An 18431-nucleotide genomic window follows, 5' to 3' on the forward strand; every position below is an offset into this window, starting at 1 on the left:
GCTGGATCAGGATCTTCTTCACCCAGCACCTTTGTCGCTCCTAAACCGGTGAGCGGCTTCATGCTCTCCTGCTCTCCAAGCAGCTTGTTATAACAACAAACACACACACACGCGCACACAAACACACACACACACTGGGACGATTTAAGAAGTTACGATTGTGCGTTACCATGGACACCGTGGGCGGTGATGAGGCTCTCCTATCTCTGGAATGTCCCTCACATGTAGTAATTTCCTTATTCTTTTCTTTAATTTCATTATTGAAATAAATATGAGTTTATATTTGTCAATTTAATCCTAAGGATTAACCTATTACCTAACAACCTTTAATTATAAACCTCTAAACAAAGTATCTAAACCCAACCTAAAGATAAGTATATTAAATATGTGTAGACAAAACTTTTTCTATGTATTTTATTGACAGAATAACCCAAGTATACATGATCCAATACCCCAAAGAACACAGAAAATACAACAAAGAGCATTAACGCTAAACCATCCTAGCTCGAGTGTGGTAGCCAATGTAGCAATGCAATTCTCTAGCTAGCAGAACTCTAAAATAATACATTTGAAGGAAACACATTAAATGTAACCAATATTTTATTCAAACTTGACAAAATCTCATCGTCCAAAATCTTAATTCGGAATCTTTAAAGATTAATTGAAACTGAAATATTACTAAACAATATAACATAATTAAAAGGTTATAACATGAAGAGGCGGGAACCAAAACAAAATGGTTTCCAAGCATCAGTGAAAGATTGGATGTTTAAGCCAGTGAGTTAATCAAATAAAACACAAATACAGCGTTTTAATTTATTGACACTTTTCTTACGGATTGATGGTTGCTATCAAGGTAAAAGTAAGTAAGTATGAATGTTATTGTGATTGAGCAAATATAGCGCAAAACTGATTGTAAGAAATATAAATGAACAGCGATCCAATCCCTCCTGGTTTAAGAAGCTGAACGTGCGAAACCTCTTCATGATTTAACTTTGACCCTAAACAGCAAGGAAGCACAAGTCAGGATTAAACATTAAACACACTATCACTGTGATGATGTACTGTTAATATATTACTGTGATGAAGTACTTTTAATATTTGACTGTTTATCTATTACTGTGATGGATTATTTTTAGAGTAATACTATAACTGTGATAAAGTAGGCTGCTAATAGATATAACTGTAAACATATTACTCTGAATAAGTATTGTAGAGTGGTAAAGTACTGACTGTGGTCAGAGGTCGGGCCTCAGGAGCCGGACTCTGCCCCTCAGAGCTGGTGTCAGAACCTGGGAAGTAGGAGGAGTTGAAGTCAAGAACTAGATATATCTAGATCTATAGAGCTGTATACTCCAGTGAGCTAGTTGGTTCTAGATCTATAGAGCTGTATATTCCAGTGAGCTAGAGGGTTCTAGATCTATAGAGCTGTATAGTCCAGTGAGCTAGATGGTTCTAGATCTATAGAGCTGTATACTCCAGTGAGCTAGAGTGTTCTAGATCTACAGAGCTGTATACTCCAGTGAGCTAGATGGTTCTAGATCTACAGAGCTGTACAGTCCAGTGAGCTAGATGGTTCTAGATCTATAGAGCTGTATACTCCAGTGAGCTTGATGTATCTAGATCTACAGAGCTGTATACTCCAGTGAACTCCATGTTTCTAGATCTATAGAGCTGTATAGTCCAGTGAGCTAGATGGTTCTAGATCTATAGAGCTGTATACTCCAGTGAGCTAGAGTGTTCTAGATCTACAGAGCTGTATACTCCAGTGAGCTAGATGGTTCTAGATCTACAGAGCTGTACAGTCCAGTGAGCTAGATGGTTCTAGATCTATAGAGCTGTATACTCCAGTGAGCTAGATGGTTCTAGATCTACAGAGCTGTATAGTCCAGTGAACTCCATGTTTCTAGATCTACAGAGCTGTATAGTCCAGTGAACTCCATGTTTCTAGATCTACAGAGCTGTATAGTCCAGTGAACTCCATGTTTCTAGATCTACAGAGCTGTATAGTCCAGCGAACTTGCAAGTCACCAAGGTCTCTGTGTTGGCAGTAGCATTAATCATGTGTATGAAGACAACCAATCAGATTCTAGGAAGGGGACAGGAAGTATAAGCAGGTGGAGATATGGTGTCAGTCCTTCTGGAGAGTTTGATCCACTCACTGTCCCTCTTCTTGTACGCAAAGACTCCAACAACAGCAGTAGCAGCAGCAACAGCAACACAAGCAACACTTCGAAGGATGAAAACAAGGATGTCTCCCTTGTCCCCTGAAGGTAAATCAAGAAAATAAAATCAGCTGTGTAATGATTAATGTTGTGTCATTGAACCACATGTCTCTGGACACGTGATGCTACACACACGACTAACACAACGTCAGTGTAACTATTCCGCTAGAATCTGTTCTGGGGCTCAGGGTCACTCAGGGACTGATCTGAGCCTAGCCCTATTCATAGAACTCATTTACCCACAATCCACTTGTTCTGCTGAAGTGAGCTGCTCCTGAGAGCTGTGTGTTTACCCAGTAGCTTCAGCAGTGTCCAGGTAGACCTGGCAGTGGTTGTGATGGTCAGGTGGAGGTGGTCAGACATGTGTTCCCCACCTCCATCCCCTCCAACGCCAGTCTTACCCCAGTTGGTCCTGATGAGGGCGGGGTCCAGGGGGGTGGGGATGTCCTCGATGCCTTTCAGCTGGACCACACACTCGTACCTCCCCCAGTCCTCCTGTGGGACGGCCGTGAGGTTCAGGTCCACGCTGACCTGGAAGGTCCCGTCGTGGTTGGGGAGGACCTCCCCGGGGTCCACCTGCTCATGGAGCTCCTGGCCGTCTCTCCTCCAGAACACCACCACCCTGTCAGGGTAGAAGCCTGTAGCATGGCACACCACTGGGGAGGAGGGGCTCCTCTGGAGCAGAGACACCCGCGGACGCTCTGGAGAGAGAGAGGGGGGGGGGGGGGGGGGAGAGAGGGGGGGAGACAGACAGACAAATAGAGAGAGAGGGGAGAGAGAGGGAGATTAAGAAAGAGATATAGAGAGGGGAGAGAGAGAGAGAGAGAGACAGAGAGAGAGAGGGGGGGGGGGGAGAGAGAGAAAGAGAGGTTGAAGAGAGAGAGAGGGGAGGGGAAAGGGAGAGAGAGAGGGTGGGAAAAGAGAACGGGTGAGATTAGATGTATGTTACTCTTCATTAACATTCAATACACACAGACATCACAACACAAACCACATGACATTATGATATTAATAACTAATATTTATAGGTAGATTAAAAAATAAGACCAGCCAGAGAACTATACCCCCTACACCCCTACCCCCTACTCCACCCTACACCCCCACCCCCTACGCCACCCTACACCGACACACAGCCCCCTACACCACCCTACACCACCCTACACCACCCTACATCACCCTACACCACCCTACATCACCCTACACCACCCTACACCACCCTACATCACCCTACACCACCCTACACCACCCTACATCACCCTACACCACCCTACATCACCCTACACCACCCTACACCACCCTACACCACCCTACATCACCCTACACCACCCTACACCACCCTACATCACCCTACATCACCCTACACCACCCTACATCACCCTACACCACCCTACATCACCCTACACCACCCTACACCACCCTACACCACCCTACACCACCCTACACCACCCTACACCACCCTACATGGAATGAAGCAACAGGGAGCTTGGACGAGATGGGAGAACGCGGCTGAGAGGACAGTAACCCGGGCAGAGCCGAGCCTCACCGCATTAAATCCCTCATCCAGGCAGTATATGATGTGCTTCCAAGCCCATCAAACCTGCACACATGGGGCTTAGCCGAGACACCAGCATGCCCGTTGTGTTCCAAGCGAAACTCTGGAACACATCCTCAGCTGCTGCACCAGTGCCTGGAAGAAGCCTTTGAGAGGACGCTCTCCAAGTATGCGGGACTGATCAGTGTCTGTAAGCAGGCTGGATGGAGAGCAAGGTGTCTCCCTTTGGAGGTTGGATACAGGGGTTTTGCAGCCTGTTCCCTGACCAGAGCCTTCAGCAGTTTGGTCATCGAGGGAGAGAGAAGGAGGAGAGCCATCCGCAATATCACCGATGCGGCAGAGAGGGCCTCAAGATGGCTGTGGCTCAATATAGGAGAGCCATGGAGTCATGGTAGCTAGCTAGCCATCCGGACACAAGCTGGGGTCTGATCAGCCCCGGCTGGGTCACCTGGAGGAGGGCGTATTATGTTGAAAGACCCGAAACGTCTGATGATCCCAGGCACATCACTGATGATGTGTCCAGAGCAGTGTTTCCGCTTGAAGAAATTGGTGCCGGTCATGTGACCGGGAAGGTTTCATTTTACCGGTCAAATTGGAAAAAAAACTGCCGGATATTGTCCGTGATTATTGCACTTAAAAAAATTGATAGGCAGGCTATATAAAGAAGAAGAAGTGTGTGATCATATTTTGATTCGCCATGGTTGTTAAATACCGGTGCTCCGCAAAGCTTGCCGCCGGCTTTCGCTAGCTTGCCGCCGTTTAGTTCATAAATCTACGGTAGTCTATAGGGGAGCGTGTCTATGTTCCCCGAGTCCTATGTTCCCCTCTTTGTATGAGACTGGGGAACATAGGACCCTTTTTTTTAAAAAGGGTCCTATGTTCCCTGCTTTTCCCAAAAAAGGGTCCTATGTTCCCCGATATGTATGTGACCGGGGAACATAGGACCCTTTTTTAAAAAGGGTTCTATGTTCCCCGGTCTCTACAATCACTTTCTCCTCCATGCTGCAGTTCACCCCGGAGGACTGCACTGCACTGAGTTGGCCGGTTGAACGCTGATTGGCTGTTACGTTAGACATGTCACTCTGTTGAACGCCGATTGGCTGTCATTACGCGAATGCCGCGTCAAAGTTTAAATATTTTTAAAAATTGATAGATTGCGGGGAACATAGGACCCTTTTCTGGGAAAAGGGTCCTATGTTCCCCGCTTTTCCCAAAAAGGGTCCTATGCTCCCCGGTATGTATGGCTACAGGGGAACATAGGACCCTTTTTGGGGAAAACCTGGAACATAGGACCTGCTCAATTTTGTTCTGCTCAATGGTTGAATGTTTGTATACTTTATCCTGGGATTAAATGATGGATATCTCCATGTGAGAGGTCAAAAATGAGATGTAAACTTACCTCTTCTGTGTTTAAAGAGCCTTTTGGCATTCCCAAGGTTGGCTTTGGAGCTCTCCTCGGCAACCAGCAAGCTTTCAGTTGTCCTCTCCGGGTAAGAGTCCATCCAGTCCTGTTTGAGTACGGTTCTCTGGATGTTGTTGTCATAGTATTCAAACTGAACTCCATCCACCATCCCAACAGCAACAAACTCTGGGAAGGTTGAGAGTCCAGACGACGCTATGTAGAAATACTGCAGAGAGTGAAGCACTGTAGACAGAAAGATGGACAGGTTAATACAGTACATCACTGCAGACAGACAGACAGGTTAATACTGTTCATCCCTCAAGACAGAATGGCATATGGCCCCTTCCCAATTGATATGGCCTTTCCACCTGTCCTATGGCCCCTCCCCCTGTCCCAATGGCTCCGCCCCCTTGACATCCAGGTAGTGTAGGAACGTACTATAAGAATGTTTTTCTTATTATAAGTATATTGGGGAATTTCTGTATTCAATGACGGCATATTAACTATTTTCACATTACCATCATTGGAATGATAATAATTAATAATGTAATAATATAATTATTATTTTTCGTAATAATATATTGATAGCAATGATAATAATAATATTATTGTGTGTCTGCGTGTGTATATGCGTGTTTGCGCGTGTGTGATGATTCTCCAAGAAGTTAATAAGATATCTCTGAATGTTTAGTGTTAATATAATACTTAGGATTAAAAGGAGATTTAAAGTAGACATCGGATTCCCTCCTAACTGAAGTTTAAGGTTCTGATACTAGATTGTACATTTAGGAACAACGTCAAACCAGTGGGATGGTTTCGTTTTCACAGTTCGAACCCAAAACAGGGGCGGTTCTGGGCACGGGCGAACCGGGCAGGGACGTCGTTAGGCCTATTTAGGAGGGCTTAGCCCCCCCAAAATGTTCCAAAGCTCCCCCCCTACAAAAGTATTTTTCTTTTTTTTAACGTAATCGTAACATGCCTGCACTTAACATAATAAGCCAGAATATGAGTTGAAATAAACAGTAATACAATTAGAAGTTGTCTTTAATTTGGATTAAAATAGCACATTTTGGATGAATGGATACATTTTCTAACCTATTTTCCTTGAACTCACCCCAATATGTAGACTTAAATCATACCAACTCTAACATTTGTTTAGCTTATTTATATTTTTAAAAAGGAGGACATCCTGAAGACTCAGGAGAGGGAAGCAGAATGTCTTAAGGCAGGTAAAGAAAAGAGAGTGAGCCAGAAGACAGGCCCTGATAGATGCTCTGCTGTACTCTCTACTGTAATAAATTATGAATTAAAGAACCACTTTAAAGATGTGAAGAAAAAATGTCGCCGGGCGCTACACACGCGCATGCTCTTCGGGGACTGCTGGGGGCTAATGGTGTGTTCTTGAATCCTCGGACACCAGCCTTCCGAGTTGCACTTTTTAGCGTTCATGTTCGTCTTTGTGATTGTGTCATGAAATTGGCTAGTCCTAGTTTATTGTTAGCTACATCAGCCTCTTTAGCAAACCAGCCTGAAAACAAACAACACAACTTTACATTGTATTGCAAGCACGGCAAGACCGGAATGAAGTAGCAATGTAGCTATACGAGCATTTAAAATCGACATTAAAATGACCAACGTGGTACAAATACAGAGAAAATAAATCTCTTCACGGGCGCAGCCATTTTGTTGAAAGCGTCATCACTGCTCACGGTCTACTCTCAGATTTCCGAAAGATGAAGGAAAAAAGGGGGCGTGCCTTCGAGAAGTGCCGCAAGAAAGCTGGGAGATCTTCGACTTTCAACTCTGAAGTCTGGCGTTCGAGGATTGAGGAACACACCTTAAGCCCCCCAAGCCTCCAGTCCTATGCCGTGTTCCAATACCCGTACTTCCATGAGAATACTTAAAGGTATACTATCCGGTATACTATCCGGATAGTATACCGATAGTATAACATTTTTCAGATGCGAGTGCTGTTCCAAATCGAGTACTCCGTGGTGCACTAACCGGAAATTACGATCACGACTGCCGCCGTGGTTCCTCCCCCGCAATAATCATCCCGCTTTGAACGGTGAACTCTTTACGCCTAGCAGCTATAAAAAGCTATAAAAACTATAAAAACTACAAAATGACTCTATTAATGCAGGCTATGTGGAAAATGTGCCGACTTTGGCTCAGCCTGGCTCCGCCTCTTCCGCTACGTAGCTAAGATGGCTGCCGTTGAGTACGGAAACTGTCCTTCGATCCACACTTCACGATTAGCCCGTTTTCAGTACGACATCCAGGTCATTGAAGTGTACTTCTTTTCGCCGGATCTGAATTGGAACGTACTACGTACTCAAAATTTGGCTAGTTAGTACGGATAGTACGGGTATTGGAACACGGCACAAGTGACTAGGGGTTGGAATCTCTTAGCACCTCACGATTCGATACGATTCTAAAACGAATATCGATGCATCTCGATGCAACAAATTTTTTGATGTAAATTTCCATGTGTGAATTTCAAAAATATATATATTCATATGAGTTTGCTACTGAGAGTTTGCTAATCACTTCCTACTTTTGTGATGATCATTAAAGACATCAACAGATGAATTAACTTATCTATTATTTTATTAGAGAAAAAGCTTTTGTCACAAATATGACTTTCACAACACAATAACAACACAATATGGAAGTATGCAAAAAATAGGTTTCAGTTTTCTTTTCTTTCTTATCTTTCTTTTCTGTCATTAAAGAAAAAGCTTCTCTTGAATTAGAAGGAGTTCTTGTCTCTGGCTGTGAGTTTGCGTGCATGCTATGAGGCTGAATCGCCAAGACAAATCAGACTGGCCAATACACACTGAAGATAAATAAAATATTTTAAAATTACTAAAACCATCCCTCTCTGGTGAACAGAATGTTGCAGCAGGCGAGAAAATTAAAAAGAATAAATTAAAAGAAAAGTTTTTTTTATTGTTTTTAATTAATATTCCGATTATTCCGACGTAGAACCGCCACTGACCAAAATAAATGTTCTTATATTAGTTTAAATATTCACAGTAAAAGATGAATCATGTTGTGGATTAATTGAACTCATTAGAGAGGATAATCAAATGCTTTTCAACTAGGAGATCTAAGCATTGTCTCTTCAGGGACCATAAACAAATCTTTTGGAAAGATCGTTTTGAAAAGTAACTACTTTACTCAGTCTTACCTGAGGACACACCGTGACAAAAGACCAATAGCAGCAGCCCTATTAGCGCCTTCATATCGATGAATTCAGAAGAACAGCTCGATGAGATGATCCACAGAGACGTGACTCCAACTCCAGCATCAGACGGACTGAGCAGGAAGCCTGCAAACAAGAGACGGAGCGAGAGGAAGAGGCCCTTCTGGACCAACACGCACATGCCCACACACGCACACACACACACACACACACACACACACACACACACACACACACACACACACACACACACACACACACACACACACACACACACACACACTCAACCACACACACTCAACCACACATAGGCCTACACCACCTATCTACGCACATACACTCAACACACATTTAGCTGAACTGTATATCTAAACATTATATAGCCTAGATGATGTAACTAAACATTATGCTGAACATAATGTATAGGCTATCTGAACATTATATTTTTCTGAACATTATTAATAAGTGAACATTATATTAATAATAATAATAATATTAATATTAATACAACAAATTTATACAGCACTTTTCCAAATGCTCAAAGACACTTCACAATAGCAGCTAAATCATACTAATACAAATAAAATAAAATAACATAAAGTTTAATGGTGCGAAATACTGGGGGGGTCCGAATTACCAATGAGACCTTCTGAAAGGCTCAAAAACCCGTCAATATTCGGGGGGTCCCCCATCCCCCGAATTGTTGTGCAATACCGATCTAAATTATCTCAATATGCAGTTGACCTATAACATTACAATATTTCATGGATGCAAGCAATCTATAGCCTACATGACACCACACACACGCACACAACAATTGTTGATCCGATACGCTAGCCTATTCGTAAACAATTACGAACACTTTAGCCAATGCAGCCTTTATGTCAGTAGGCCTACTGACATAAAGGCTGCATTGGCTAAAGTTGTTTGGATGCACGATGTTTTATAACAAGGAGAGGCAAAGTTGTGCATTACAATGCAAACACAACAATAATTGGCACCAATATGGCGCACTTAGAAGAGCAATATACAACTGAATAAATGCCAGTATCGGAGACTGGCACGCAATCAGTGCACTTGCGAATGAAAGCCTGCAGTATGACCGATCGTGTGACATTATTTAACCATCCTTCTACAGCAAATACGATCAGATATACGTCATTGAACACATACACACAAAGTACATTCGTCCAACCACGGCGGATGCTGACAAAATGTTACGCAACAAGCCAAACATAACCACGGCAGGTGCGCTCTCTCGCGCGCACGCTCTCTCTCTCGCACGCACGTCACTAAGACCACAACCATTCTCTCTATTTTGGTGTGGGCCAATGTCTGCTCCGTCGCCTGCAGCTGAACAAAATGCTGCTGCACGTCTCCTTACTGGGAAAAGGCGATATGATCACATTACCCCTGTTCTGGCCTCTCTTCACTGGCTGTTCAAAATTAAATTAAAATGTACATGGGGTGGCACGGGGTGGACTGGGACAAAAATTCAGCCCTGGCATTTTCTGTCCAGACCAGCCCACTTCATTATCCGCACTAGGGGTGGGACGAGACGAACGGGATGAACCCTGTACTTTATTAAAACAATTTAATCAAGAACATACATCCGAATAATAGTACAGCACTGCAAATAGCAGTTGTTGCTTTTTTTTGTTTTTGTTTTTCAAGTTTGTGTCTCTTGTGCTGCTGACAAGAAAGGTATGAAACCTGAACAGGAAGTTAACAGACATCCGGTGGTCGCTGCATCTCAAACCCCCATATCTACCAGACCTGCAAACTCCTAGGAGGAAAAAAGGTGACAGTGTCACGGGGGGATTTTTTTTTTTTATTGTAATATACAAATGACACTAGTCTGAGCGTGACTTAAAGGCACCCAGTGCAACTTTATGTAAACATTCAATGAAAAATAAACATTCAATTTCTAGTCTTTTTTACACGTAGTAAGTTTCAATAACTCCATACCATTACATATCGACATTTGTTTATTTTTAAGCCTCGAAAGTTGCACTGGGTGACTTTAACAAAATTCAGCATACTTTATCAAAAATCAATGTCAAAACATCCTTGAGGCTTATAAAAAATATTTTATTTTCAACTGTCACAATACATTTTTTTTGTCTCTTATCACGCAAATGTCGCGTCAAAGTTTAAATATTTTTATAGATTGATAGATTGCGGGGAACATAGGACCCTTTTCCCAGGAAAGGGTCCCAGGAATGGCAACAATCACTTTCTCCTCCATGCTGCAGTTCACCCCGGACTGCACTGGGCCCCGTTTCCCGCAAGCGTCGTTAGCCTAAGTGGATCGTGAAGTGCGTCGAAAGGGCATCGTAGAGTTTTCACCGCGTTTCCCGAAAGCATCGTGGGGAACGAACGTCTTGAAAACGCTCGTAGCTAACGAGTACTCCAGGGGTGCTCGTAGGTACTCGTAGGACGCTAAGAGCATCGTCAGCTATAGCCTCAGTGGCGTCACCATCGGACATTCCGTCTATTGGATGCGTTTTATTAAAACGCATTGCGCCTTTATGTTCTTAGTTTGGTAATTAATAAAGATTATGAATTAATTTATTAACAAAGATGTTAAAATGGCCAAAATAAAACGGGACAGTCCAGAAAATGTTTGCGCAGGCAGGGCACTCAAAATGTGAGAGAAAGTGGGGGGATTTGTGCAGACTGACATAGGCTACTCATAAAACGTAGCATAAAATAATGTAAAAAATAAAATAAAAATAAAATAAATTAAAGAAATTAAAAATAAAGAAATAAAATAAATTATAAAAAACAAGCAAAGGAGCAGGCAAAAGGCTGGGATATGGTGGGGATTGGTCACGTTGACGGGAATGTTTAGTGACATGTGGGAGGGTGGAGGGGGTTAAAAAAAAGTCTCAATCACTCTTCGACGCGCATGAAAACCAGCCGCGTAGTTATGAGGGAGGCCGTCCTCACACCGATCTTCCTCGTCGTCATCGTCCTCAGCGTCCTCCGGTTCAAGCAATGCCACCCCAGCCTTAGCTGCAATGTTGTGCAACATAGCCGTCACATATCACGGCGCATGACTTGGCCGGCGAAAACTGGAGCCCTCCGCCTGACTTGTGAAGGCATCTAAAGCGCAACTTCCACCTCCCGATCGTGCGCTCAACGATGCACCGGGCCAGACGGTGTGCTTCGTTGTATTCCTCATCAATACATACCTTACCCTATTTCCGGAGGGGCTTTTATAGCCAATCAAATTATCAATCAAGGAAACCCTTATGCGGAATCAGATTAAGTCGGCTCTCTTTGCTGCGCAAAGCATGTTTCAGAAATCAGCCCATTAAGATAAATGTAGTTGTCACACAAGCTATTTTTAATTTTTTGTCCTATGGAATTTTTTCAGGGGGGAAAATGCCGTGAAACGCACAGTGCATTCAGGATTAGGACTGATATATGTCGGTTTAAGCCTAATCAATTGTGTTTTAATGTCTTTAGCATTCATATAATTGCAGTCTATTTTTTTCATAGGCTACTCTGCTGTTGTCCTTGATGGGGATATATTTTAACCCTTTTTAACACAATTTTCCTGCGACATTCCTGCGTCTCCCCCTCCTACGGAGCCCATTTCAGCACCGTGTCAGTAGACAGTTACAATCCTACGACGTCGTGAGTGCAGCGAATGCGCGTTCACGTTAAGAGGAGTTTCGGGAAACGCGACAAAGAAATTATCGATGGATCGCAAGATCCATCGGGAGAATGATCGTACGAGCGAAGATCCATCGTTATCGGGAAACGGGGCCCTGCACTGAGTTGGCCGGTTGAACGCTGATTGGCTGTTACGTTACACATGTCAATCAGTGGCCACGCTGTTGAAAGCCGATTGGCTGTCATCACGCGAATGTCGCGTCAAAGTTTAAATATTTTTATAGATTGATAGATTGCGGGGAACATAGGACCCTTTTCCCAGGAAAGGGTCCTATGTTCCCCGCTTTTCCCAAAAAGGGTCCTATGCTCCCTGGTATGTATGGCTATAGGACCCTTTTTGGGAAAAACGGGGAACATAGGACCTATTTTTTAAAAAAAAGGGTATAGGGATAATAATAATAATAATACATTTAATTTAGAGGCGCCTTTCAAAACACCCAAGGTCACCTTACAGAGCATATAGTCATCATACATTTTTTAAAAAACAAGACATTGTGGAAAAAAATAAAATAAATAAATAAATAAACATAAGCAATAAGAAATAAATAAAACAAAAACAAGACAAAACAAAACAAACAAAAAAAAAAAAAAATCAAAACAGTGATCAGTTAGACGTTGTGTGCGAGTTTGAACAGGTGAGTTTTGAGTTGTGACTTGAAGGTTGTAATGGTGTCTGACTGTTTTATGTGTGGGGGGAGGGAGTTCCAGAGCCTGGGTGCTGAACAGCTGAATGACCGGGCACCCATTGAAGTGAGTCGTGATGTGGGGATACATAGTAGTCCAGCAGAGGTTGAGCGGAGGGAGCGGGAGGGAGTGTATTCTTGGAGGAGGTCGCAGAGATAACTGGGGGCTAGGTTGTGGAGAGCTTTGTAGGTGAGGAGTAGGGTTTTGTATTGGATGCGGTAGTGTACTGGGAGCCAGTGAAGTTGAATGAGGACAGGGGTGATGTGGTCAGATGATTTGGTGCGGGTGATGATCCGGGCGGCTGAGTTCTGAATGATCTGCAGTCTGTTGATGAATTTGGTGGGGAGTCCGGTGAGGAGGGCGTTGCAGTAGTCTATGCGTGATGTGACAAATGAGTGAACTAGGATTTCAGTGCTGGATTGGGTCAGTGATGGGCGGAGTCTGGCGATGTTGCGGAGGTGGAAGAATGCAGTCCGGGTGATGTTGTGAATATGGGGTGCGAATGAGAGGGTGTTGTCCAGGATGACGCCGAGGCTCTTGACTTTGGAGGAGAAGGGTACTGGGAATCCATCGATAATTATGAGTGGAGCTGGGGTGTGTTGTGATTTAGTGAGGGTGGATTTGGATCCGATGAGCAGGGCCTCGGTCTTGTTTCCATTGAGTTTCAGGAAGTTCCTGCTCAACCAGCTCCGGATCTCTTCCAGGCACGTGATGAGGGAAGTGGGGGGGATGGCAGCGGTGGGTTTGGTGGAGATGTAGACCTGTGTGTCGTCAGCGTAGCAGTGAAAATGGACCCCATGGTGACGGAGGAGTGTGCCCAGCGGGAGGAGGTAAGTGGTGAAGAGGAGTGGACCCAAGACTGACCCCTGGGGGACACCCAGTGAGACACCTGAACACCCAGACTTGTGGTTGCTTAGTTGAACAAATTGTTGACGGCCGGTGAGGTAGGATGTAAACCAGGAGAGTGCAGCACCAGTGATCCCAATACCAGCCAGGCGGTCCAGGAGCAGAGGGTGGGAGATGGTGTCGAATGCTGCGCTGAGATCGAGGAGGATGAGAATGGTGAGTAATCCAGAGTCGGCTGCAAGGAGGAGGTCGTTGGTGATTTTGACTAGGGCTGTTTCAGTGCTGTGTTTTGGACGGAAGCCAGATTGGAACGGTTCGTGGAGATTGTTAGTGTCGAGGTGGGACTGTAGTTGTGCGGCAACCACCCTTTCAAGTGTTTTGGAGATGAAAGGGAGATTGGAGATGGGCCGGTAATGGTTAAGGTCAGTTGGGTCAGCACCAGGTTTTTTCAGGATGGGAGTGATGGCAGCCAGCTTGAGAGTGGGGGGTACAGTACCAGTAGTGAGGGAGGAGTTAATTATGTTGGTGATCATGGGGGAGATGGACGGAAGACATGCTTTGACAAGGGAGGTGGGAAGAGGATCGAGGTGACAGGTGGTGGTTTTGGCTTTGCGGATGAGTTCTGAAACGGTCTGTTCTGTTACTAGGGTGAATTCAGAGAGGGTTGATGAGAGGTTGGCCAGAGGTGATCATCCAGGGTGGGTCATCAGAGGGGGTGCGAGATGAGGCCAGTTGTTGGTGAATGGTGTTGATTTTAGAGCTGAAGAAGTCAAGGAACGCAGTGCATTGGGTGGTGGAAATGTCTGGAGGGAGAGATTTAGGAGGCTGAAGTAAGTGGCTGACTGTTGAGAAGAGGACTCTGCTGTTGCCTGTACCAGTGTTGATGAGGTTGGAGTAGTATGAGGTTTTGGCAGTAGTGAGGGCATTCTTGTAGTGATGGAGGTGGTCCGAATACATTTGGCGGTGTACAGTGAGTTGAGTCTTATTGTAGAGTCGCTCCAGTCGACGACCAGTGGCTTTGAGCTGGCGCAGATGAGGAGTGAACCAGGGAGCAGTGTGGGTGAATGAGACTGAGCGGGTTTTCAGGGGGGCCAGGGTGGTGAGGGAGGAGGAGAGGCAGTTATTGTAGTGAGTCACCAGGTCAGTCAGGGAGGAAGCTGGGGGAGGGTTGGGGTAGGAGCTGATCATGGTGGAGAGGTCTGTGGTGTTGATAAGTTTGATGTTTCTGAAGGAGATGGTCCGTTGTTCCTTGGTTTTGTGTAGTTGGGTATGAATGTCAAAAAGTACAGCTTTGTGGTCAGAGATGGGGAAATCAATGACATCAAGGTTAGTGGGAGTGATGTCAGTGCAGCAGATTAAATCCAGAATGTGACCTTTGTTATGGGTTGGGAGGTTGACATGTTGTGTGATGCCAAGACAGTCCAGAAGGGATGTGAAGTCATTAACAAAAGTACAGGATTGGTTGTCAATGTGGATGTTGAAATCACCAAGGAGGATAACAGTGGGGGACATTGCACATACAGATGTAAGTAGTGATGAGAATTCATTGAGGAAAACGGCGGAGGGTTTTGGCGGTCTGTAAATGGTGACAATGATAGTGGGTTTGGGGCCTGAGAGTTTTACAGCTAGACATTCAAAGGAGGAATGAAGGGGGACTGTGACAGTGGTGAGTTTGATGTTATCACGATGGAGGAGAGCGAGGCCACCCCCCCTCCCATTAACCCGGGGTTTACTAATAAAAGAAAAACCTGGTGGGACAGCTTCATTTAGATGGGAGAAGTCATTTGGTTGTTACCAGGTCTCAGTGAGGCAGAGAATGTCTAGGCTCTGGTCAACAATAAAGTCATTTATCAAAAGGGCCTTATTACTGAGGGATCTGGTGTTCAGCAGACAGAGTTTCAGACAGGTGAGTGGAGTGTAGCAGGTTGCTTTGAGCAGAGGGAACAGTACACTGTGATTGACGGGACTGACCGTACGGGCTGTGCGAGGAGGGGGGCGGGGCCCAGTGGACCAGAAGGAGCGGATGTTTTTGTTGCTGGTGTGAGTGTACTGAAAATTCCGTCCAGAGCCTCGGTGGATGTATTTTGGTTGTTTGAGAATGTCCTGGTGGGATGCAAGCTGAGGTGGTTGGGTCCTTGAGAAGATCCGTAGACGTAACATCTCCGTCGGCAGAGATGCGCTCGTTACGTGAGAGTCAAACATAGCGTAATCCAGAGGAACAGGTTAAAATCCACAGGTTGTGAAGTCGGAAGAAGCCAGCGGTAGATCCAGGCGATTATGGTGAAGCCACAGAGCCAGCACAGCGGAGGCAGAGGAGTGGAGCAAGCCGGTTGTAGCTACGCTGGAGACGGGGAAGCCAGTTGGACGGCGCCGGGGGTTAACAGCAGTCTAGCCGGCCAGCAGGTGTCATCCACCAACAGCTGCACGACTCCACGCACAAAACACAAAACAAAACACGCAGACGTTTAACGTTCAGAAATAAATAAATAAATCAAGAAAACTGACGCAGTTACTTAACTTAACTTTGTAGTCCGATCCGAGGTCCAGAAGGGTTTCAGACAGAAGGTGTTGAAAGTAAGCAAAAGAAAACTGATTAAAAAGTTAAAAGATTAGAAAGAAAAAGAAAATCGCGAAAAAATAATGTTCAGAATGACGTTCCGGTGAGCAGCAGCAGCAACAGCGTTCAAAAGGCAACAGCGTCCACCAACTGTACGACCTCACGTATAAAAAACGTAAAAATAAAGAAAACGGGCGCACTGACAATAGCGAAAAGTGACTATATATAACAAGTAAACTTAGCTAAACTACTAAAGACCAAAAAAAACGACAAAATGTTCAATGCAATCGTGAGAAATATTGGAAATACTGAATAAAAACAAGCCATACAGAGCGGCGTTAGACTCGCCAGCGTCCCCGTTACTAGGCAACTAGTTTTGAGAGGGATGACCCCTCTCAAAATGTAGCCTAGCTAGCCCCAGGCTAACGTTACATAGCATATATGCCTCCACTCGCTCGTCTCCCGGCGCAGCAGCACCAGCTGGGGTGTTGACCCCGGCACCAAATAGGTCTGTACATTTTGAACATTTAGCAGCTTCCACCTCCAGAGGGTCGCAGTTTTTCAGCGCCACCCGGGCGTTTCTTACGCTTATCCATTTTCAGCTCCGTCCCGACTCCCAAGACTCCGGCCCATGCCATGAGGTCCCGCCCACCCTGGTTTCTGTTGTGATTGACAGCACTGTCAGGGCTCTCTGAGCCCGTCAGCCCATGATTGATTGACAATGACAAACATATACCAATAATATGTGTCGATGCTGGCCACACACTGCTAGCCCTCTGTTGCCCATTGGCCGGCCCAATTGGAGGGAATTTAGAGAGAGAGAAAAAAACAAAACATAGCGGACCAGACCGGCCCACATTGGGTCAACAGCCCACCGGGACGATGCCCGATAATGCCAGATGGCCAGTCCACCCCACCTCAATATCATTCATGCTCTAGTAAGAGGATACGGTCAGCTCGGCAGGTGCTGCTGGATGTACCAGGTGCTGACTAAAGTCAAAAAGTGACAGAGCCTTTGCTGTGGCGGCTCCCAATCTCTGGAACAGTCTTCCCGGCCCTGAGTCTGAGAACTGCCCACTATTGACCGTTTAAAACGCGACTCACTTATTTGCATTGGCCTTTAACACAAATTAAGCTTTTTTTTGTTTTGCTTTGTTGTTGTTGTTTTTGCTGTTGTTGTGTATCTTAGGCCTATTTGTTGTTTTGCATTGTATTTTTCTACCGCACTTTTGTCAACTATTGTTGTTTTTAAATGTGCTATGTAAAAAAACTTGACTTGACAACCAACCACAACGCCTTCATAACCATGCAGTATGCCGAAGCCGGAAACTACATGCAGGCACACAGTCGGACCACAGCCAACCATAACGGCTTCATGACCTATGTTCATGACCACACTATGCCGAAGCCGGAAAGGCCATGCACAGTCGCACACACTTATCTTATGCACAGTGCACCCTATGTCCCAGTTCAATCAATCCAATCCAGTCACTGCAAAGATAGCCCAAAGTGTGTGAGTGATACACTCTGGTTAGGCTTTCGCTTGCCAGACGTTTTTAGCATGATTTTTCAACATTACGTCTTTCTTCTGTTTCGCGAACATGGCTAATTTACATACGCACACAGGATGTGCGTTTATTAAAAAATAACATATTTATGAATAAATGTTTTTAATTGTGAATACTGGACATGGGGAGCTTAAAAACATTTAAGGGACCATTTGTGACCATAATTTTATTTTTATTTTTATTATTTTTGACCAAATTTGAGACCCCCCTCAGATTTAGCTTTTGAGCCTTTCAAGGGCTCTCATTGGTAATTGGGGGGGGGGGGGGGTCAAAAAATATGAACTCAAGACACACTAACGCTGGTCAGGGCACACGCACGCACACACACACACACACACACACACACACACACACACACACACACACACACACACACACACACACACACACACACACACACACACACACACACACAGCAGTGTAAAATGCTCATCAAGTCAAATGTATTTATAAAGCACATGTTTATAAAGCGCACCCTCTCTGAATGCTCAAAATGTGGTTATGTTTTTGTTTTGCCCCACTTTTTGGTTAGTCGCTTGGGACAATAGCACAATATTTGGCTTTTCCATGTGTTTTTATGATTAATAATTACTGTTTCTGATAATTTTGTGTTGAAATTATGTCATAAAATAGAGACTTGAGAAGATCCGGCGGAACTCGTCATAATCACATCAAGATCCCATCATCGTCAACAAGGATGATGGG

General features: G+C 44.7%; 1 protein-coding gene across 1 annotated transcript; it reads right to left on the reverse strand.

Moving 5' to 3' along the window:
* Nucleotides 1-1179: 1179 nt before the first annotated feature.
* Nucleotides 1180-3856, reverse strand: LOC130376191 (major histocompatibility complex class I-related gene protein-like). Its single transcript, XM_056583412.1, has 4 exons — nt 3823-3856; nt 2627-2923; nt 2163-2267; nt 1180-1292 (listed from the first exon to the last, which is right to left on the reverse strand). The coding sequence occupies exons 1-4, from the start codon at nt 3854-3856 to the stop codon at nt 1195-1197; spliced, it is 534 nt and encodes a 177-aa protein (XP_056439387.1). The 3' UTR covers nt 1180-1194.
* Between the last annotated feature and the right edge of the window lie 14575 nt (nt 3857-18431).

The sequence above is a fragment of the Gadus chalcogrammus genome, chromosome 22, assembly GCF_026213295.1.
Source record: "Gadus chalcogrammus isolate NIFS_2021 chromosome 22, NIFS_Gcha_1.0, whole genome shotgun sequence".
Lineage (NCBI taxonomy): Eukaryota > Metazoa > Chordata > Actinopteri > Gadiformes > Gadidae > Gadus > Gadus chalcogrammus.